This window comes from Callithrix jacchus, chromosome 15, assembly GCF_049354715.1.
Source record: "Callithrix jacchus isolate 240 chromosome 15, calJac240_pri, whole genome shotgun sequence".
Taxonomy (NCBI): domain Eukaryota; kingdom Metazoa; phylum Chordata; class Mammalia; order Primates; family Cebidae; genus Callithrix; species Callithrix jacchus.
Genome location: NC_133516.1, coordinates 66,138,297 through 66,161,837, shown reverse-complemented (window position 1 = coordinate 66,161,837; position 23,541 = coordinate 66,138,297). Strand labels below are relative to the sequence as shown.

The 23,541-nt window shown below is 34.9% G+C and overlaps 1 protein-coding gene across 3 annotated transcripts in view; it reads left to right on the top strand.

Moving 5' to 3' along the window:
• RAD18 (RAD18 E3 ubiquitin protein ligase) overlaps positions 1–23,541 on the top strand; it is a 99,228-nt gene that overhangs the window by 8,854 nt on the left and 66,833 nt on the right. For all 3 annotated transcript variants that reach the window (XM_002758601.7, XM_017965050.4, XM_008982083.5), the window contains exons 3-4: positions 18,092–18,153; positions 19,401–19,471. In XM_002758601.7, the coding sequence (XP_002758647.2) occupies positions 18,092–18,153; positions 19,401–19,471 (133 nt within the window). The remainder of the gene's footprint in view (positions 1–18,091; positions 18,154–19,400; positions 19,472–23,541) is intronic.

Sequence of the window (23,541 nt, the reverse complement as noted above, 5' to 3'; positions counted from 1 at the left end):
TCCTGTCCTTACTCTAAATTTTGTGGGAAAGCATTCAGTCTTTTGCCATTAAATATGATGTTAGCTGTAAGTTTTTTTTATATTTTTAATATGTTTTCATAAACTTATCAGTTTGAGGCACTTCTCTACTCCTAGTTAGGTGAGAGGATTTTTTTTTTTTTTTAATTATGACTGGGTGTTGAATTTTGTCAAGTACTTTCTGCATCTATGGTGATGCTCATATGATCTTCTTCCTTTATTTTGTAATGTAGCTAATAACACTGATTTTTTTTTGGAAGAGGGGAACAGGGCCTCACTCCATTACCCAGGCTGGAAGTACAGTGATGCAGTCATGGCTCACTGCAGCCTTGGCCTTCCAGACTCAGGTGATCCTCCCACATCAGTCTCAGAGGAGCAGAGGCTGCAGGTGCATGCTGCCCACCATGCTTGGCTAATTTTAAAATTTTTTATAGAGATGGAGTTTTGCCATGTTTCCCAGGCTGGTCTCCAACTCCTGAGCTCAAGCAATCTCCCCACCTTGATCTCCGAAAGTGCTGGGATAATAGGTGTGAGTTACCATGCTTGGCTTGATTGATTTTTGAGTGTGAAAACAACCTTGAATTCCTTACAAGAAGTGTGTCCATTTATTCTAAGCTGCTGACTTTATTGGCATAGAGTTATCATTTTTAAAAATACTGCTTCCTATTGTTCTTTTTATGTCTGGAGGATCTGTTGTGATGCATCCTTTAATTCCTGATGCTAGAAAGGTGTTTCTTCTCTTTTTTCCTTGATCAGTCTAGACAGAAGTTTATCAATTTTAGTGCTCTTTTCAAAGAATCAGCTTTCGGTTCGTTGTTTTCTATATTTTTTCTGTTTTATTGATTTACAGTCCTAGCTTTATTATTTCCTTTCTTTTCCTTACTTAGGTTTGCTATTATTTTTCTAAATTGCTAAGACAGAAGCTGAGATCTTTCACTTTTCTTCTTTTCTAATGTAAGCATTTAAAGCTCTGTTTCCCTCTAGGCCCTGCTTTAGCTGCATCCCACAAATTTTGATATGTGTTTTCATTTTTATTCAGTTTAAAATATATTCTAATTTCCTTTGTGATTTCTTCTTTGGCCATGAATTACTAAGAAATTTGTTGTTTACTTTCCAAATACTTAGGACTTTTCCTACTATATTCCTGTTACTAATTTCCAATTTAATTATTTTCTGGTCTGAGAACATAATCTCTTTAATTTCACTTCTGGGAAATTATGTGAGACTTGTTTTATGGCCTAGCATATGGTCTTCTTGGTTAACGTACCTTGTGTACATGAAAAGAATGTCTATTCTGGTGTCGTTAGGTGGAATGTTCTATAAATGTCAACGAGGTCAAGTTGGTTGATACTGCTCTTTAAGTCTTCTATATCTCTATTGATTCTCTGCCTATCAGTAGGGAGAAAGGAGTGTTGAAAACTCCAAGAATAATTGTGAACTTACTGATTTTTCCTTTCACTTTTATCAAGTTTTGCTTTATATATTTTGAAGTGCCTTTATTAGGTACATACACATTTAGGATTGTTTTGCCTTCTTGATGAATTGACTTTTGTTATCATGAAATGTCCCTTTTCATCCTTGGTAGTATTCCTGGTTCTGAAGTCCACTTTTTTTCTAATGTTAATATAGCTGCTGTAATGACTAGCGTTTATCTTTTTCTATCCTTTTACATGTATCTATCTATATCTATCTATCTATCTATCTATCTATCTATCTATCTATCTATCTATCTATCTGAGACAGAGTCTTGCTCTGTCACCACTACTGGAGTACAGTGGTGTGATCTTGGTTCACTGCAACTTCTGCCTTGTGGGTTCAAGCAATTATCCTGACTCAGCCTCCCAAGTAGATGGGAGTACAGGCCTGTGTCACCACACCTGGCTAATTTTTGTATTTTTAGTAGAGATGGAGTTTCACCATGTTGGCCAGGCTGGTCCAACTCCTGACCTCAGATGATCAACCACCTTGGCTTCCCAAAGAGCTGGGATTACAGGCGTGAACCACAGTGCCCTTCGGATCCTTTTACTTTTAACCTACCTTTGTTTATATTTAAATTGAGGTTTTTTTGTAGACAATGTATATTTGAGACTTGCGCTTTAATCCAGTCTGATAATATCTATTTTTACTTAGCATATTTAGACCTGCACTATTTAGTACAGTAGCTGGTAGGCACATGTGGTAGCTACTTATATTTTAATTAAAATTTATGTATTTAGATATACCATTTTGCATTTTGGTTTCAGTTTGCCCATCTATTCTAACCTTTCCTGCATTTTCATAGTGAAATAATTGAACTTTTTTAGTATTGTTTTTTTCAACATGTTGACTTACTAGATGTACTATTTTTTTTTTAGTATTTTTTTTCAACATGTTGACTTACTAGATGTACTATTTTTTTTTTTTTTTGGTGGTGGTTTAAAATATGCATCTTTGTTATGATCTCTCTTCAAACAATACTGTTCTGCCTGAATAATGTAAGACTGTGACAACTGTGTGCTTTCATTCCCCCGCTGATGCTCCTGTCATCCTATTGTTGTTTCCATTTTGTGTGTGTGTATTTATTATATACCCTACAATACATATGCTTTAGACAGTCAATTATTTTTTACAGAGAATAGACATGATAAAATATCTTTTACATTTACCCACATATTTATCATCTCTGATACTTTCTTTTCCTTTATATATATCAAAGTTTATTTCTGGTATTATTTTCTTTTTCCCTGCTTCAACATTTCCTATGGTACAGATATACTGCTGAAGAATTTTCTCAACTTTTGTTTGTCAAAAAGTCTTCTTTATATTAGTTTTTGAGAGATGTTTTCAGTGGGTGTAGAATTCTAGGTTGACAAATTTATTTTTTTTTCTAGTAATGCCAATTTACTGTTTTCTGGCTTTCCTTGGTTTCAGATAAAACCAGGTGTGGTATTTTTATCTATCACATTCTGTACATAAGTTGTCATTTTCTCTGGCTGCTTTTAATATTTTCTGTTATTTAGTGATTTTTAGAAATTTGTCATATGCTTTAATGTGGTTTATTTTTGGTTGTCCTGCTTGGGATCCATTGAGTTTTTTTTATCTATGTGGTTATATTTGGGAAAATTTTAGCCTTTATTTGTTCAAAAATTTTTTTTTTCTTTTTTTGAGACAGGATCTTGCTCTGTCTGCCACCCAGTGGCCCGATCACAGCACTGCAGCCTCGACTTCCCAGGCTGAAGTGATCCTCCCACCTCAGCCTTCCAAGTAGCTGAGACTACAGGCATGTGTCATTATGCCCAGCTAATTTTTAAACTTTTGTAGAGATGAGGTCTCCCTGTGTTGCCCAGGCTGGTCTAAAACTCCTTGACTCAAGGGATTCTCCTGCCTCAACTGCCCATAGTGAGCCACTATGCCTGGCCTCAAATATTTTTTTGTTGACATGCTTGCTCTCACCCTCAGTTCTCATTACACTTCATTAGACTACTTGATATTTACTTGTAGACACCAATGTTCTCTGTCTTTTCTTTTTTCACCTCTGGTTCCCCCCTCGGTGCTTTATTTTGGATAATTCCTGTTGCTCTGACTTCAAGTTTATTGACTTTTCATTCTGCGGTATCCTCTGTTAGTTCAATCCAGTGAAATTTTCATTTCATGTATTGTTCATCAAATTCCATTTCTTTGTGTTCAGTATAGGTTATATGTCCTTTATTTGAAATATTTAGTACTAGAAGTGTTTTGAAATTTGGATTTTAATATTTGTGTATACATAGTGAATTACCTTGGGGTTGGTACCAAGTCTAAACACAAAATGAATTTATGTTTTTTTATATACCTTATGCACATAGCTTGAAGGAATTTTATAACACATTTTTAATGATTTTGTGCATGAAACAAAGTTTATGTTAAGTACATATGTGTGTAATTTTCCATTTGTGGCGTCATGTTGGTGTTCAAAAAGTTTTGGATTTTGGAGCATTTAGATTTCGGAATTTTGGATTAGCGACGTGCAACCTGTATTTGTGTTTTTGAGTGTCTAGATTTTGTTTTATTCTTTATGGGAATGTTGGACTCTGTTGTGGCAGACAGTTAAATTACTTCCAGATTAGATTGGTTCTGTTAGGATTTGTTTTTAACCTCTGTTTAGGGTGGGTCTAGAGTAGTCTTTTATGTAGGGCTCATAATTTTGTGCGTATGTGTGGTAAAAAACAACAAAACCTATGCTATTACCACATTTTTAAGTGCATAGCACATTATTATTAACTATATGGACATTATTGTACGGCAGATCTCTAGAACTTTTTTTATCTTGCATGACTGAAAATCTCCACCCAGTGCATAGCAACTTCTTATTTCTCCCTCCTTCTAGTCCTTAACACTACCATTTTTTCTGCTGCTATGATTTTGGATTTCTTCAGGTACTTTATATGTAAATGCAATCATGAGGTATTTGTCCTTCTGTGATTGTCTTATTTCACTTAGCATAATGTTCTCAAGGTTCGTTTACTTTGTGGCATATGGCAGGATTTCCTTTTTTAAGGCTTAATAATATTCCATTGTATGTCTATACCACATTTTCTTTATCCAGTTATCTGTTGATGGATATTTAGGTGTTTACCCCTCTTGGGTATTGTGAGTAGTGCTGTAATGAAAATTCTGTTTCTATTTATTTAGGATAAATACCCAACATTGGAATTGCTGGACTAATAGAATATGGTAATTCTGTAATTTTTTGAGGACCCTCCATATTCTTTTCCATGACAGCTATGCCATTTTTATATTCCCATCAGTGGTGTAAAAGGGTTCTCTTTTTTCCACAGCCTCATCAACAATTGTTGTTTTCTGCTTATTGATATTTTTTTTATAACAGCTATCCTAACAAGTGTGAGGTGGTATTTCATTGTGGATTTGATTTGTATTTTCCTAATAATTAGTGGTGTTGAACACCTTTTCATATACCTGATGGTGTTTGTATGTCTTTAGAGAAATCTGTATTTCAGTCTTTTAAGTTTTTTTTTTTTGTTGTTATTGAGTTGTAAGAGTTCCTTATATATTTTACAAGCTAAAATCAGATAAATTGTCTGCAGATATCTCTCCCGTTCTGTAGTTGCCTTTTTCCTATTTCCTATGTTGTGCAGGAGTTTTTTAGTTTGATATAGTCCCCCTTGTCTGTTTTTGCATCTATTGCCTGTACTTTTGGTGTTATATTCAGGAAATCATTGCCAAAACAAATGTTATGGAGCTTTTAACCTGGTTTTTTTTTTTTAGAGATTGGTAGTTTCAGGTCTCATGTTTAAGTCTTTAATCCATTTTAACATTTTAACAGTTGATTTTTGTGTATAGTGTAAGATAAGGTATTATTTTGCATGTAGAAATCTAGTTTTCCCCGCACCATTTGTTGAAGAGACTGGCCTTTTTTCATTATATAGTCTTGTCAAGGATCAATTGACTATTATGCTGGGGTTTATTTCTGTGCTCTCTATTCTGTTCTTTTGGCCTATGTGTTTGTCTTTATGCCATTCCATACTATTTTTATTACTGTAACTTTGTAATATGTTTTGGAGTTTGGAAGTGTTATGCCTCTAGCTTTGTTTTTCTCATGATTGGTTTGACTATTTGAAATCCTTTGTAGTTCCATATGAGTTTTAGAAATATTTTGCTATTTCTATAAGCAATACCATTGGGATTTGATAGGGATTGCATTGAATATATAGGCTGCTTTGGGTAGTATGGCTGTTTTAACAATATTAAGTTTTCCAATTCATGAATACAGGATGTATTTCCATTTATTTGTGTCTTTATTTCAGCACAATGTATAAATCTTTTGTAGTTTTCAATGTACAAATCCTTTACCTCCTTGATTAAGTAGTTTATTCTTATTTTATTCTTTTTGATACTACTACAAATGGGACATTTTCTTAATATTCTTTTTGATTCTTTGTTGTTAGTGTATAGAAACACTACTGGTATTTGTATGTTGATTTTGTATCCTACAACTTTGCTGAACTTATTTCTACTTGTAACGGCTTTTTTTTTGGCGGAATCCTTAGGGTTTTCTGCATATAAGGTCATGTCACCTGCGAACAGAGATAATTTTACTTCTTCCTTTCTAAACTGGATGCTTTTAAATTTCTTTTTCATGCCTAATTGCTCTAGCTAGGACTTCTCATTCTGTGATGAATAGAAGTGGCTACTTTGGGCAACCTTGCTTTTGACCTGATATTAGTGGAAAGGCTTTCAGTCTTTCATTATTTTGTATGATATTAGCTGTGAGGTTATCAAATACAGTCATCCCTTTGTCTCCATTGGGGATTGGTTCCAGGACCTCCTGTGGATGCTTAAGCCTTTTATATAAAATAGCAGTATTTACATATAACCTATGCACATATAAATACTCTGTGCATAATACCCAACATAGCATAGGTATAATACAATATCGAATGCAATGAAATACTACAAAATAGTTGTTACACTGTATTTTTTTATTGTTGTATTGTTACTTTTTTTTTCTTTTTGAATATTTTCTATCCACAGTTGAATCTTCAGAGGCAAACCTATAGATACAGAGGGCTGATTGCACGGCTCTTATTGTGTGGAGGTAGTTTCCATTTTTCCTGGTTTGTTGAGAGTGTTTATTCTGAAAGGGTGTTGAATTTTGTCAGATGCTTTTTCTGCATCTGTTTAGATGATCATGTGAGTTTTATTCTTCATTCTGTTAATGTAGTGTTTCATATTGATTGAATATATATGTTGAACTATCCTTGCATTCCAGGGATAAATCTCACTTGGTCATGCTGTATTTGAATGTGTGGTTTAATTTGGTTTGCTAGTATTTTGTTGAGGATTTTTGCATTTGTGTTAATTATGGATATTGATCTGTAGTTTTCTGTAATGTCCGTATTTGACTTTGGTATCAGGCTGGCCTCATAAAATGAGTTTGAGTGTTCTCTCCTCCTCTTCTTTCTTTTCCTTTCCTTTTCTCCTTTCTTTTCTTCTTCCTTTTTATTTTTGAAGAATTTGGGAAGGATTGACATTGATTCTTATTTAAATGTTTGGTAGAATTCTTTAGTGAAGCCATCTGATCCTGGAATTTTCTTTGTTAGGAAGTTTTTGATTACTTATTTCATTTCCTCGGTAGTTATAATTCTATTCAGATTTTCTTTATGGTTTAGTCTTGGTAGGTTGTATTTTTTGGGGAGTTTATTCATTTCTGTAGGTTATCTAATTTGATGGTATATAATTGTTCATAGTAGTCTCTTAGGATCCTTTTTATTTCTGTGGCATCAGTTATAATGTTTCTCTTTTTCTTTTCTGATATTTATTATCATTATCTATCATTTTTTTCTTAGTCTAGCTAAGGGTTTGTCAAATTTGTCGGTTTCAAAAAGTCTTAGTTTCACGGATCTTTTTCCTTTTGTTTTTCTGTTCTCTATTTTGTATATTTGTGCTCTAACCTTTACTTTTTCCTTCCTTTTGCTCATTTTGGGCTTAATTCTTTTTTTCTAATTTCTTGAGATGTAACGTTAGGGTTTTTTTTTAGTTTTTGTTTTTGTTTTTCGCTACTTTTTTTTATAATATAGGCTTGTATTGCTGTGCTTCCCTTTTAGTACCTATTTTGCTGCATATCGTATTTTGGAATGCTCTCTTTTTATTTTCTTTGTCTAAAGATGTTTTCTAATTTCCATTTTGATATCTTTGACTCATTGGTTATTCCAGAGTGTGTTATTCAATTTATACATATTTGTGAATTTTCCAGTTTCCCTTTTGCTATTGATTTCTATTTTCATTCCATTGTGATTGGAAAAGATACTTGGTATGATTTCAGTCTTTTAAAATTTGTTCAGACTTGTTTTGTGACCTAAGATAGGTATGTATTCTGGAGGATGTTCCATGTGTGCATGAGAAGAATGTGTGTTCGGCTGTTGTCGGATGGCATGTTCTTTATCCAATCAGCCCTCTGTTGTCCACAGGTTTTACATTCGCAGATTCAACCAATCACGGATTGAAAATATTTGGGAAAAAATAAACAACAATACAACAGTAAAAATGATACAGATTTTAAAAATACAGTATAATAGCTATTTATTTATTTATTTTTGAGACGGAGTCTTACTCTGTCTCCAGGCTGGAGTGCAGTGGCGCAATCTCGGCTCACTGCAACCTCTGCTTGGGTTCAAGCGATTCTTCCGCCTCAGCCTCCCAAGTAGCTGGGACCACAGGCGCGTGCCACCACGCCCGGCTAATTTTTGTATTTTTAGTAGAGATGGGGTTTCACCATGGCCAGGATGGTCTCGATCTCTTGAACTTGTGATCCGCCCACCTCGGCCTCCCAAAGTGCTGGGATTACAGGCGTGAGCCACTGCGCCTGGCCTATAATAGCTATTTATAAAGCGTTTCCATTGTATTAGGTATTATAAGTAACCTAGAGACAATTTAAAGTGTATGAGAGGATGTGTGTAGGTTATATATAAACGTAATACTATATCATTTTATATAAGGACCTTGAGCCTCCATGGGATTTTGGTGTTGTGGGGTGGTCCTGGAACCAACATCCGTTGGTGTTGTGGGGTGGTCCTGGAACCAATCCCTCTTTGATACTGAAGGACAACTATATTTTAGATCCATGCAGTCTACAGTGCTGTTCAAGTCTTCTGTTTCTTTAGTGGTCTTCCTTCTAGTTGTTCTACTTATTACCAAAAGTGAGTATAAAAGCTTAGCATTATTGTGTTGCTGTCTAGTTCTCCCTTCAGTTCTGTCAATATTTGGTTGCTCTGATGTTGTGTGCATATATATGTGTAATTGTCATATCTCCACGGTGAGTTGACCCTTTTATTATATGTCTTTCTTTGTGTTTTATGACAGTTTTTGACTTAAAATCTATGTTTTATAGGTATGGCTGCCTCTGCACTCTTGGTTACCCTTACATGGAACATCTTTTTTCACCCTTATACTTTCAGTCTGTGTGTCTTTAAATGTAAAGTAGGTCTCTTATAGGCAGTATATAGCTTGATTAAAAAAAAATCCATTTGGCTACTCTGTGTCTTTTTTGGCAATGTAATTCATTTATATTTAAAGTTAAAACTCTATAGGGAAAGACTTACTATTGCCAGTTTGTAAATTGTTTTCTATCTGTCTTGTAGCTTTTTGTCCCTTTCTCCCTCTAGTGCTTTCTTCCTTTGTGCGTTGTTGATTTTTTTTTTTTAATAGTCATAAGCTTTTCCTCTCTTTGTCTCTGTCTCTCTGTCTCTCTCTGTATATCTTCTGTAAGCATTTTCCTTGTGGTTACCATGTGGCTTTTATAAAACATCTTATTTTTATAACAATCTATTTTAAGCTATAATAACAAAATTAACTCTAATCTCAAACAAAAACTCTACTCTTACTTCTTCCCCCAACACTTTATGTTATTGACGTCACAATTACATGTTTTTATATTGTGTTCCATTAACATATTTTATAGTTATGGTTTTTATACTTTTGTTTTTTAAATTCTATGGTAGAAATAAAAATGATTTCTGTACCACCATTAAAATATTACAGTATTCTTTGTGTATTTACCTTTGCCACTGACTTTATATATGTTCTCATATATTTTCATGTTGTTACCTATTGCCCTTTTATTCCAATTTGATGACTCACTTTAGCATTTTTTGTAAGGCTGGTTTAGTGCTGGTGAACTGCCTCAGTTTTTGTTTATCTGAGAAAGTATTTCTCTTTCATTTCTGAAGGAGCATTTTTGCTGAAAATAGTAGTTTTGGTTGGTAAGGCTTTTCCCCCCACCATTCAGCACTTTCAATCTATCATCCTACTTCATTCTGTCCTGCAAGATTTCTGTGAAATCTGCTGATAGTCTTATGTAGGCTATTTTGTACATGATGATTGTTGTTTTTCTTTTGCTGCTTTAAAAATTCTGTCTTTGACTTTTGACGGTTACACTACAATTTTTTTTTTTTTGAGGTAAGGTCTTGCTTTGTTGCCCATCCTGGAGTGCAGTGGTGCAGTCATAGCTCATGACAGCCTTAAATTTCTGGGCTCATGCCATCCTCCCTCCTCAGCCTCTTGAGTAGCTAGGACCACTGGCAGGCACCACCATGCCTGGCTAATTTTTTAATTTTTTTGTAGAGATGAGGTCTCGCCATGTTGCCCAAGCTGACAGTTTTATTATTATGTGTCTCACCATGGGCTTCTTTGTGTTTATCCTAGTTAGGGTCATTAAGGCTTCTTGAATCTGGATATCTGTTTCCTTTTCCAGATTTGGGAAGCTTTTGGCCCTTATTTCTTAAAGCAAGGCATCTGTCCTTTTCTTGTTTTCTTCCTTCTGGAAATTCATAATGTGTATATTTGTCTACTTGATGATATCCCTTAAATACTATAGATTTTCTTCACTATCCATTATTTTTTTTCTTGTGACTCTTCTTTTTTATTGTACCTGACCTGTTTTTGAGTTCATAGATTTTTTTCCTTCTGCTTGATCAAGTCTGCTGTTGAATTCCTATAGTGAATTTTTCAATTTAGTTATTATGTTCTTCAGCTCCAAAACTTGTTTCTTTTTTAATATTTTCTTTTTTTGATATTCTCATTTTATTTATTCATCAGCTCATTGAGCATCTTTATGAATTTATTTTGAATTCCTCATTGCATAATTCATATAATTCCGTTTCTTCAGGGTCAGTTTCTATAGGTTTATTTTGTTCCGATATTCTCATTTTATTTATTCATCAGCTCATTGAGCATCTTTATGAATTTATTTTGAATTCCTCATTGCATAATTCATATAATTCCGTTTCTTCAGGGTCAGTTTCTATAGGTTTATTTTGTTCCTTTGGTTGGGCCATGTTTCTCTGTTTCTTTATGTACCTTGTTACTTTGTGTTGGGCTGTTAAGAAAACAGCCACCTCTTCCATTCTTTACAGACTGGCTTTGTACTGCAGTCCTCCCTTATCTGTGGTTTCAGTTACTTGTGGTCAACTGCAGTCTGAAAATACTAAATGGGAGATTATGGAAATAAATAATTAATGTTTTAAATTGCACGCTGTTCTAAGTAAAGCATTGATGAAATCTTGTGCTGTCTTGCCCAGGATGCGAATCATCCTTTGTCCAGTGTATTGATGTTACATATGCTATCCACTGTTAAACACCTAGTGACCATCGCAGTTATCAGATTGACTTTTGCAGTATCACAGTAATTGTGTTCAAGTAGCCCTTAGTTTACTTAATAGTAGCCCCAGAGCACAAGAGTAGTGATGCTGGCAATTTGGATATGACAAAGAGAAATCATAAAATGCTTCCTTTAAGTGAAAAGGTGAAAGTTCCTGACTTAACAAGGAAAGGAAAGAAAATTGTATGCTGAGGTTGCTAAGATCTATAGTACAATCTACAGTACAGCACAAGATATTTTGAAAGACCACATTTAAATAACTTTTCTTATAATATATTGTTTTAATTCTATATTAGTTATTGTTCCTAATCTCTTACTGTGTCCTATTAATAAACTTTAGCATAGGTAAGTATGTATAGGAAAAAGCATAGTATAAACAGGATTCAGTACTATCTGTGGTTTCAGGCATCCACTGTGGTTTATGGAATGTCTCTCCTGTGGATAAGGGGGCACTACAATATAGAGAAAGACCTTCACTAGTCAGCTTGACTGTGGATTCTAGGGGACCTTTTAAGCCTTTTCTTTTTTTGTCCTTTTTTTTTCTTTCTTTTCTTCTTTTTCTCCAGCCTTAAAAATAATGCTGATTTTTGTTGTTGTTGTTGTTTGTTTTTTCTTCTTTTAAGCCCTTTCTATGGATGTGGCTTCCTTGGGCTTGTGATTACAAATTCCCAAGTAGAGAGATTTTGTCAGTTTTTTCATTAGCTGGTATTCTTTTTCTCTCTTTGGTGTCTGTTCATGGTATTGCAGGTTCTCCCGAGTTGCTGTAAGCCATTGAGTTCTTTTTTGTTTTCAGCTGCCCTCCAAAATCTAAAGTATGTCAATCCAAAGCACCCAAAGTTGAGTGAGACAAAAACCATTCCCATAGGCAGTCCTCTGAAAAAGTCAAATGCGGATTGCACACTCCACTGTTCTGTCCCTACCGCCCCTCCCAGCAGAAGCCACAGAGCTGTATCAGCTTCTGTCTGCAGTACTATGGGTCCTCAGAATCCGTAGCAAGCCACCCAGCACTTTTTTGTTTTTAACAGTTTCCGGTCACCTAGAACGTCCTGGGTTCATGCTTAGTGGTGCTACATAGAAGCCAGTCCTCTGGGCAGCTCTTGGAAAAACTAGAATAGTGGACCATGTTCCACTTCTTTTCTTCCCAGGGAGAAAGTTGCGGTTTTCTTCTTCCTTGCTGAGCCTGGGGGAGGCACAGTGGCCAATGAGTGTGGTACTAGTCCAGACCTTTGCTTTTGTTCTCAGTGACTCTCAATCTGGTTCCCTTTTCTGTCAGTGTGTAGATTCAGGCAGTTCAGAAACCAGGTTTTCAAGTAGCCCACGTGATGTAAGTGCTAGTCTTTTGTTTCCCTCCCTAGGGATATATGTCCTTTGCTCACTTCTTCATAACTTACAGCTGTCACTTATGCCCTTCTTTATCTAAGAGGAAGTCAGTGGAGGGAAATTTCAGTAACGATGATTTATTTTTCACATTTGAAGTCTCACTATTCAGTAGGCCTTTTCTACTGAACACCAGTTGTCACAAATCCTGTCATGTCTAAAATTTGCTCTGGGTCTGTATTGTTGTTTTAATGACACAAAGCCCCCAGAGCTTTAGTAGAAGCCAGGTCTGTCATGTTCTGGTATCATCTTGGATTGACTAGAATTGGTGATCCAGAATCCTAGGTATTTATTCCTGCTTCTTAGACATTTTATGATTTATCATTTTAAGTCACTTTGTTTTGTTATGTTCTGGTTTTTGGGTATGAGTAATAAACACTACGTTTGTAGTTCTGCAGGTACAAAGGTGTGAGTGGGGTGCCTTGCAGAATGGTCAATTAAATTGATCCAAATTTGTGCTATTAAAGAGTATTTTGGTGGTAAGAGGGAGCAGACTTACTCTAACCCATAAAACGCCATTATGTGAGAAATGAAAAGACTGATATGCTCAAGTGCCAATTTTCTTTGCACTCGCATAATTTCTTTGCATAATTTTTCTCACTTGATAGTGGAAGGTGATCAAAATATTTGCTCCTTGATGAAATAATGGCTTGTGGACAGTGATAAATTACCATTATTTTAAAGCTTGGCCAACAGTCTTTTTCTTTTCTTTTGTGGATTTGGACTCAAAAAATTAATCAAAGCTTGTGTAGGAATAAAAAGCAATTTCATTTTTAAAAAAATCTGAAATATGAGATGTTCCACTCACAAACCTTTGCTAATTCAGGAGACAACGTAAGATTCTATTAGGGAAGTAATCAACGTGTTTATCTTCTTTTATATTCTCATTAAGTAGCACTGTGAAACAAGACAGAGAAGAGAAATAGCTATGCATACAAAAGGGACATACAATTTTGCAGAGCTGCACTTCTGGAAATTTTGAAATGCTAGTCTTTAGTTGGAGGGATGTTATTCTCTTATCACCTAACTGTCCCTTACTTAACATTAGAACTGGAGGCAGATGCCAACCTTCTCAGCTTTCTTGGACATCCTGTTCTTTTCACTTTGGGAACTGGAGTTTTTCCATCTAACTGGACACTTCAGATGTTTTTTCTAAACAGTTTTTTTTCTTTTTCATAAAATCCTTAAGATTTCACACAGAAAGTGTTGGTTTAAGTTTTAGAAAATTCCTTTGTACTGTAAAGATGCTAGACTCTTTATATGTTTGAAAGCCAGCAGATTGCAGCATCTTGTTTGGGATTAGAGATGCCCTTTCTCCCAAGGCTTGGATGTTTCCATGAAACTACCCTTTATTTCATTGTTGTTATTGTACTGTCTCCCACTCTGCCCACACATCTTTTTTGGGCTTTCTTGGATGGAAAGACAAACTTCATAGGTGATTTAAATGAAACCCCTGGGAATACATGAATTCAAAACTCTTCAGCTGTTCTCCCTTGAATGGAGGGTTGTCATAGTTGCTTATTAGAAAATAAATTATGCTGGTTTGCAGCTTACCAGTACATATTTGGTAGTAGTCTAGTACACTTAAATTAAGCCTAAGGCTTGATCTACTTAGGACTCCATATCTGGTTCTCCACATTTCAAAAGAAAAGAAAATGAATGATACACAAGATTATGTAGAAGAGAGAGCAGTAGCCTTATTATAAATACTAATTTAAAAGATGCATGTGACCTTATTAAATGTTATTTATTTATATAAGTATACATAATATAGAATGTATACTTATACTATATATAGGTACATAGTGACATGTATATATAATATATATACAATATAATATATTGTATACATATGTATTATATAACATGGTACATATTTATATAATCATACATAATTTATAGTATAAATATATAATATATATTTATTTATAATATTTATTATATATTTATCATAAACAAATATTTCTAAATATAGTCAGTCCCTGACTTATGATGATTTGACTTAGGATTTTTCAACTTGAAGATGGTGTGAAAGCAATACACATTCAGTAGAAACCATACTTTGAATTTTGAATTTTGATCTTTTCCCAGACTAGTGATATGTATACTAAGTATATTTTGGCTTAGGATATTTTCAATTTATGATGGGTTTATCAGGATGCAATCCCATGTTAAGTCAAGGAGCATCTGTAATTTTAAATTAGTATGGACTCTGGTGCTTGCCTTTGCCACCTATTAGTTCCATTATCTTTGGCAAGTTAGCTGAGCCCTGTGCTTCATTTTTCTTCTTGTCAAATGTGACTAATATTGATACCAACCTCAGGGTTGCTGTAAGGATCAGAAGAGTTAATACATGTAAAGTGCTTAGAACAGAGCACATACTAAGTGCAATGTTTGGTTGAACCACATGAAATTGCCAATATTTGTCCATTTTTAACTTAACAAAAAATGTCAGTTTCATATAATTCAACTCAATAGTAACAACTTATTAATTTTTTAAAAATTGTTGTTGTTATTGTTGAATCAATATCACATATTAAGGATGTGATTTATTGACCAAAATCTCTTGAATCAGGGTATAGTTTTAGTTTGGTGGTGTTTTTCTCTCAATATTTTAAATATTTGACTGCACTCTCTTTTGTATGGTTTGTGAGAAGTCAGGTGTAATTCTTATCTTTGCTGCTCTGTAGATAAGGCCCCCATACAGCTTCCTTCAAGATTTTTTTCTTTATCTTTGATTTTATGTAGTTTCAATATGATTGGCTGAGGTGTCTGTTTGTTTTGTTTTTGCATTTATCTTGCTTTTTGTTCTCCAATCTTCCTGGATAAGTAGTTTAGTGCTTAATGTTAATTTGGAGAAATTCTTAGCCATTACTATTTCTTCTGTTCCTGTCATTCTTCTCTTTCTGATATTCCCATTATGTGTTTGTTACATCTTTTGTAGTCATCCTGCAGTTCTTGGATATTCTGTTCCATTTTTCTAGTCTTTTTCTCTCTTCGCTTTTCAGTTTTGGAGGTTTCTGTTGACATGTCCTAAAGCTCAGAGATTCTTTCCTCAGCTGTGTTCAGTCTATTAATGAACATATCAAAGACATTCTGTTATAGTGTTTTTTTTTTTTTATCACTAGCATTCCTTTTTGATTCTTCCTTAGAATTTCCACTTCTCTGCTTATATTACCCATCTGTTCTTGCATGTTGTCTTTTTTTTCCATTAGAGCCCTTAGCATATAGTTTTTAAAAATTGCTGGTCCGATAATTTCACACATTTTTTGTATATCTGACTTTGGTTCTGTTGCTTTCTCAGTTTCAAACTGTTTTTCCTTGTGATTTTTTTTCTTAATAGCTGGAAATGATATACTAGGTAAAAGGAATTGTAGTAAATAGGCCTTTAGATATGGACAGAGGGGACATATTCTGTTGTCCTATGATTAGGTCTCTCTTTTAGTGAAGTTTGTCCCTGGATTGTGAATGTCACTAGTACTCCTCAGTTTTCCCCTCCTTAGATAGGACAGGATGGTTAGAGGGCTGGAGTTGTATATTTCCTTTTTCCTGAGTCAGTTGGACTCTGATAAAACCCCAGTAGATTTGGCTCTGGTAAAATAGTTTTTCCTGAGGGAGGGCCTTGTTAAGAACAGACTACTCTGGGCGAGGTGCAGTGGCTCACTGCCTATAATCCCAGCACTTTGGGAGGCCGAGGCAGGTGGATCACCTGAGACCAACCTGGCCAACATGGGGAAACCCTGTCGCTACTAAAAATGCAAAAATTAGCTGGGTGTGGTGGCACACACCTGTAATCCTGGCTACGCAGGAGGCTGAGGCAGGGGAATCGCTTGAACCCAGGAGGCAGAGGTTACAGAAAAAAAAAGACCACTCTGGCTTATTTAGAAATGGTTACTTTTACCTTCCTCCTGCTGAAAGGACTAGGGAATTTTTCTCCAGTATTCACTGTAGAACTTTGTAGAACTCCTGGAACTAAAACTCACAGAAATGTGAGGACATCCTCCCCATACCTGCAATGACAGGGTCCCCTGGAGTTTTTAACTCTCAGACTTGCCCACACTGAGTTTCCAGCAATTCATTTCTCCTACTCCAGCACTGGTTCCAGCACAGGTTTCTTCTCTGGTTCCTGTGGAGGTTTCTGTTTGTGGGTTTCTGTTCCAGTAAGTTGTGATAGTATTACCTCTCTCTCTCTCTCCAGTTCGGGGGCCAGCAGTTTGCCCTGTGACCTTGCTTTTCTGCTGGATGTAAGAAAAGTTGTTGGTTTTTCAGTTTGTTCAGCTTTTTACTTGTTGTTAAGACAGAGTGGTGACTTCCAAGCCCCTTATGTGGCAAATTGGTCCCCTTATTCATCTTTGTTTCCTAGGAGAACTCAACCTGTTGCCTGTTTTATCCTTTTCATAATGTGTTCCTCTGTTTTTCCTCCTAGGGTACTCTTACTGAGGCTGGCAAGACTTATTTATTTTCTGGATTATCTGTATCATTGAAATCATACTGTCTCCTCCTCAATTAAGTAGAATCCTTTTTAATGAGGCCTCTTAACACAGCTGAATTTGGGCTACTAGTGTAAATTAGCTTAGCTAATTAGTAAGGTACCATTCTATTAGTTACATCTGCTTTTTCTTTGACTGGGAGAACATTTTATGCTGCCTTGAGTGTGGTGAATTTAGTTTATGCCCATTTCCTGCTTAAATTATTAGGATATAGTATGTGGAATTATGCTGTAATTGCTTCACTATTTTATTAGCTCCTTGAGCTCAAGAACTTTCCTTAGTGCCTGCCACAAAAGTGCTTATTAAATGTGGGATGATGGACATTATTTTATAGAATTAAGATATAGAAGTTCCTAATCTGATAATCTGGCTATATATTTTTTCTTAATATGTATATATTCTTTGTTTTTTTTTTTTTTCTTTTTCTGAGACAGGAGTTTTGTTCTATTGCCCAGGCTGGAGTCCAGTGGCATGATCTCGGCTCACTGCAACGTCTGTCTGCCGGGTTCAAGAAATTCTCCTGCCTCAGCCTTTCGAGTAGCTGGGACTACAGGTGCACGCCACCATGCTGGACTAATTTTTTGTATTTTTAGTAGAGATGAGGTTTCACCATGCTGACCAGGCTGGTCTTGAACTCCTGACCTCGTGATTTGCCTGCCTCGGCTTCCCAAAGTGCTGGGATTACAGGTGTGAGCCACCGTGCCCGGCCTGTTGTTTCAAAATTTATATTTTCAAATGATAGGCAGTAGAGCTATATGGCAGGTTTATATAGTACCCAGCCCAAGTCTTGCACGTATAGTTACTGTTTTGCAGATGGAGGACCCAGTGATGTATGTTGCTTGTGTAGTGTGGTATCCACAGGACTTACAATATTTATGTTTACCTTCCCTTAAAATGCTGTTTAATCACATGTGTAAGTGTGCATAGAGTAGAGGTACTAGAAATTTAAGCTTATGATTGATTATACCTTAGATGATGGAAATAGTCTAGTGCTTAAGAGTTTGTTAGAAGTCATATTCCTGTATTATTAGTATAGCTTAAGTAACATTATGTTGCACTTTGTGTTTTGCAGACTGCTCTCTCTGTATAAGAAAATTTCTGTCCTATAAAACTCAGTGTCCAACTTGTTGTGTGGTGAGTTTTTGTTTCCTTTTTTAAAAAATTTACTGACTGCTGCAAGCAAATATTTCTGTTTTTTTTTTTGTATACATAAAAGCCTGTGTATATGTAGGATGATGTGCAGTTACTGACTTAAGCTATATGAAAGACATTTTCAGAAAGGACCTCTAAAGTACATGTAAGAAGAACCGGGCTTTGTTCAGTTTTTCTTCAAGATTTCTGAAAACCTAAATGTATTTTAGTAAGTAAAAACTAATTTTAAATTCAGCATGTAGTAATCTTTATTTTTATGACCCATGTCTTTATGGCTTCTAATTTTTAGTAATTTCTCACTTTGGTAGAAACTCTGATGATAGGATTATTTATTTGCAAGGAACTAGTCTAAGTATTTGTGCAGAAGGTAAATATGCTTGGCCATTGGGCTCAATCCAGCCTACCTGTTCTCTTACCTCTTTCCTCTCCCGGAGCTTTAGGGAAAACACTAGATGTTTGTTGTTATTGTTTCTGAAACTGTTCAAGTAGTGGGAACAGGTGGAAAAGTAGACTAAAAGCACAATTAAACATAAGTGGGAATAAAGAAAGAAGAGACAGGTGAGGTCTAACAGCGGACACTAGGACTAGGTAAGGAGTTTGGTTAGTTTTGCCTCTCTGGTAGGTACGTGGTATCAGGGTGTTATTAAACCTTTCAAAACTATTTCTGTGTAAGAAATTTTGTGATTTGGCTCCCAAGTCTAAGATCTTTGTAGTATGTTACACTGCTTTTGTCAAGATGGTCTCATCACTGAGATAAACTGTGTGATACTCATACTAAATAACTATTGGGTTTATCACTTTTCTCTTGCCTTACAGAAAACCAGTCTTACTTTAAAATTCTCTTTGAACGCTTAATGCCTCACCCAGTGTTAGTACTTAAGAGACCATTCCTCTTCTGTTTGTCAAGAGAAAGTTTTGAGAAAGCTGAGTGCTAGCATTTTGAAGAAAGATTCTTGCTTATATTAGTTACGATTGTAGTCAGTACAGAGTATATATGATTTTAAGAGAAGTTTTGGAGAGCTTTTATCAGGCTTCCAGTCAGCAAATACTGATTCACTGTTTTAAAATTTTATATTAGCATGAGATAAATTAATTTTATTTTGAGGCTGCCTTAGAAGACTTAGTGGGATGGAAAACCTCAGGAAGATGGGTCAGATATTTTCTAAAACAAGATTATGACGTTAATTATTGTTTTTGACCTTTTTTCATCTGTTGTTTGTTTTTCCTAGACAGTCACAGAGGCAGATCTGAAAAATAACCGCATATTAGATGAACTGGTAAAAAGCTTGAATTTTGCACGGTATGATTTAATTTTGCGACTAACCTCTAACTACTTTCGCCTTGTATATGTGTTCTCTCTTTGTGCACTTTTGGATTAGGAAATGCAGGGTTGCATATTTTATAGTCAAAGAAGGGAAGTAACAGTAGTCACTCACACATGAAAATTTACTAAAGTAAGATTTCCTTCCTTTACTTAACAGAAATTCTCCTGTAGTATAGAATAATTAAGAGTTAAAATGCAGATTTGAGGACCTCCTTAACTTTTGGGTGCTCTAAAGATACTTGCTTTCCTGTCCAAGCCCTGGAATCAGCCATTTCTTCAAGGAGCTCCTCTTATTGAAGAATAATATTTAGTGACCAGGATCTGGTGCTGGGTATGCTTGTTGCTACTGGGGTGATAGTGCTTCTAGCCCCACTCAATGGATAGAGCTAAGTAATATATGTATGTTATATATGTGTACTAACTCCTGTATATGCACATATCTATAATTGATTCTGTCTGCTATATATTAATCTATTAATTCTTAATCTGATTTATTCAGCATGTATTAAATGGTATGGCATTTGAAATATGTAATTGCTTGTACTTTATAAAGCTCAGATATGCAGCTTTAATTCCTGTCAGTTGCATGACTGTATGAAAGTGAGTTTGATCACCCAAAGGGATATGAAAAGGCATTTCACTATCTTGAATTACTTTTAGTTTTAATCATGCAAGTCAAGCAAGAATTTTTTTGAAGGACATACTGTGTTTAGATAGTGGTCAGTTGCCCATGTAATTAAGTTTAATCATATGTTGCTTAAAAGGGATATGTTCAAGAAATGTGTCGTTAGGCAATTTGGTTGTTGTGTGAACATCATAGAGTGTACTTACACAAACCCATGTGGGATAGCCTACTACACTCCTAGTCTATATGGCAGGGCCTGTTGCTCTTAGGTAACAAAACCTGTACAGTATGTTACTATATCAAATATTGTAGGCAGTTGCAATACAATGCCTACAATATTCTAAATCATCTAAACATAGAAAAAAGTACAGTGAAAATATGATATAAAAGATAAAAAATGGTACACCTATATAGGGCATTTAGCATGAATTGAGCTTTCAGGATTGGACGTTACACTTGGATAAGTTTAATGGAACCATCATCATGTATTTGGTCTGTTGTTGAACAAAGCGTCATTGTGTGGCATGTGACTGGATGGGACTTCTAGGCTTGTTGGAACATTCTTAGAGGTACCTTATGTTGCTTTAAAAAATATAAACAGTTTTCTTTCAGTAAATTGCACATTTCTTTGTTGGTTTGCATTCTAAAAATGATCAAGTTTAGTACAGTTTTCTCTTAGTACAGGGGATTGATTGGTCCCAGGACCCCCAAGAATTCCAAAGTCTGTGATGCTGAAGTCCCTGACATAAAATGGCATAGTATTTGCATATACACATCCTCCCTTATACTTTAAATCACCTCTAGATTACTTATAGTCCTAATACAATGCTATATAAATAGTTGTGTTTTTAAAATTTATTTTTTATTGTTGTATTGTTACTTTTATTAATTTTTGAACATTTTTGCTCTGTGATTAGTTGAATCCACAGATGTGGAACTGGCAGATTTGAAGGGCCGACTGTAGTCTGAGCTAATTTCATGTGCATTCTAGAAATCAGATGGTTAGTTATTTCCTAAGGAAAAAAAGATGGAATAGTTTAAAAAAGAAGTTTAAAAAAGATGGCATAGTTTCCTAGATTAAGAAACTTTAAAATTATCTGATTTTCCCAATTAAAGTTACTGTTTTTCTTAACATTTTTCACCAGTTATTTTTGAAATCTATGAGGCAGTGGGGCCATGCCTTTAAAAGGGAATTTATTTCCCGTTTTTCTCAGCTAGTACTGAAGCATAACAACTTTCCTGTTAGGTAGGATAAAGGAAGCCTTGCAAATAACAGCATCTGTTTGTTGAAGAGAAGTGATCAGTATCTTTGGATTCACAGACCTTTTGGTGTTACTTAAGGGGAGGTCATGGAATTGTTGAGCTCTCCTCTGTCCCCTCTCCTTCCTGAAAGGAATAGGCGATTTCATTATTCATTATAGTGGATGTGGTAGGGTGGGAAGCATTCTTTGTAGATTTGGGATGGTTTATGTTCGCTCCTTTCTCTCTTTGCTTTCTTGGAATTGCTGTTCTTCTTGGCATCATCGTGGTGAACATTTGTCATATGTAAAGTGCTGTGGTACTTCATTTGCAAACCTAGGATTTCAAAAAAAAATTCAAGCTAACCAATTTCATTATCTGTTTGAACTCTGGTTTAAGATTTATGAGGGAGGAAGTTTAATCCTATGACCAAAATGTAAGATATTTATATTGTTTGTCAGTTTCATTTCTTCTTGGCATTCTCATCTGTCATTGTCATTTTACGTGCCATTATGACTTTAAATATTTAATATTCTAGATTTAATAATATAAAAGGGATATTGGAAATAATTGCGGTTTTTCAGCTACAAGGCTGACATATAGCTCTTATATTTTTGTCTGACCTTTGACTTTTACTTTCAAAGAATATGTGTTTTTTTCCTTGACTTAGTGTTATTTAAAATAATGTTCTTAACCTGTTGTTGAACATTTCTTAGAATATTTTTGTCTAAGTGTAGCATCATTCTTGACTTAAGTGAATATTGTTTGTCTGTTTTTGTAGCCAGCGTCCATCTCTATCGTTTTCAGGAATTGAGAGTAGAGAACATCATTTACTGCTTTTGTTTATCCACCATCAAGGGATAAGTTTTTCTGCAAATATTCTACGTTTAAGAATTTAAACATCTTATATGACAATTCAAGTAGATAATTCCCTCAACAGCTCACAAAGAGGATATAGAATATAGTTTCACCTTTTTTATTCTATAGTTTAAAGCATACTCATGTTGAATTCAGGCAGAACTGGGAGTTGGTCTAGGCCTTATTAGTTCTAAAGTGATTGTGAGCAAGATATTTCACCTCTTTGCCTTCTGTTTCCTCATCTAAAAAATGATGATAATACTGTCGATACCTTGAGGATTAGAAATGAAGAGCTATAGTAAAAGATATCTAGCATATAATACCTAGAACAAAGGAACCTAAAAAGATTCCTATTATTATTATTAATTATTATGATATATTGCCTATATTTTCAATAGTGTTGATACCTTAAGCTGCTATAAAAAGAATTTTTGCTTGGGTGGACCACTGCTTGTTTAGCCAAATGGTTCTAGACTGCTGTTTACATGTTTCTGTTCAGAACAAGTGTTGCAGGGACTTCAGTTACAGAAGTCCATGGAATTGATTGCATAGATTTAAGGGCTGCCCATGTCTACACAAAGGCCTATTTTGACTCTTGATTCTTAGCCACATTCTAAAGAAGTAAGGTTATTATAGTTAACAGATGAGCAAGACTATCCCTTCCCTTCTCATTCCCTTCCCCTTCCTGATGACTAATGTACCTTTTAATGTGCCATTGACTATTCTTAAGTGTCTTTCAGTTTTTTGTCCAATTTAAGAAAATTGAATTTTGTCTTTTTCTTATTGATTGGTAGGAGCTCTTTGTGTATTTTGATTAAATATATGTATTGTGATTTTTTGCTTCCTGTCTGTGGCTTGCCTTTTCGTTTTCTTAAGGGTATCTTTTGACGAACAGATGTTTTAATTTTGATGAAGTTCAGTTTTTCTCTCTGCCTTTTTAATGGTTAGTGCTTTTTAATGATAAGAAATCTTTGCCTATCAAGATTTTTAAATATGTTTTTTCCAAGATTGTTACAGATTTAGCTTTTACATTTAGATCTATGAACTTATTCAAGTTAATCTTTGTGTATGATGGAGATAAGTATTAGGAGTCATTTTTTTTTTTCTCAACAGATACTCAGTTGCTCTAGCACCATGATTAAAAAGATTCACTAAATTGCAGTGACTCCTTTGTTGTAAATCAAGTGACTATGTATGTATGAGTCTATTTGTGGACACATTATGTTTCATATTTTCTTTGTCATTAAGTGAATACTGCAATGTCTTTAATAATTTAGGTGTATTGTAAGTCCTTAAAATCTGGTAGTTCAAGTTTCTAACTTTG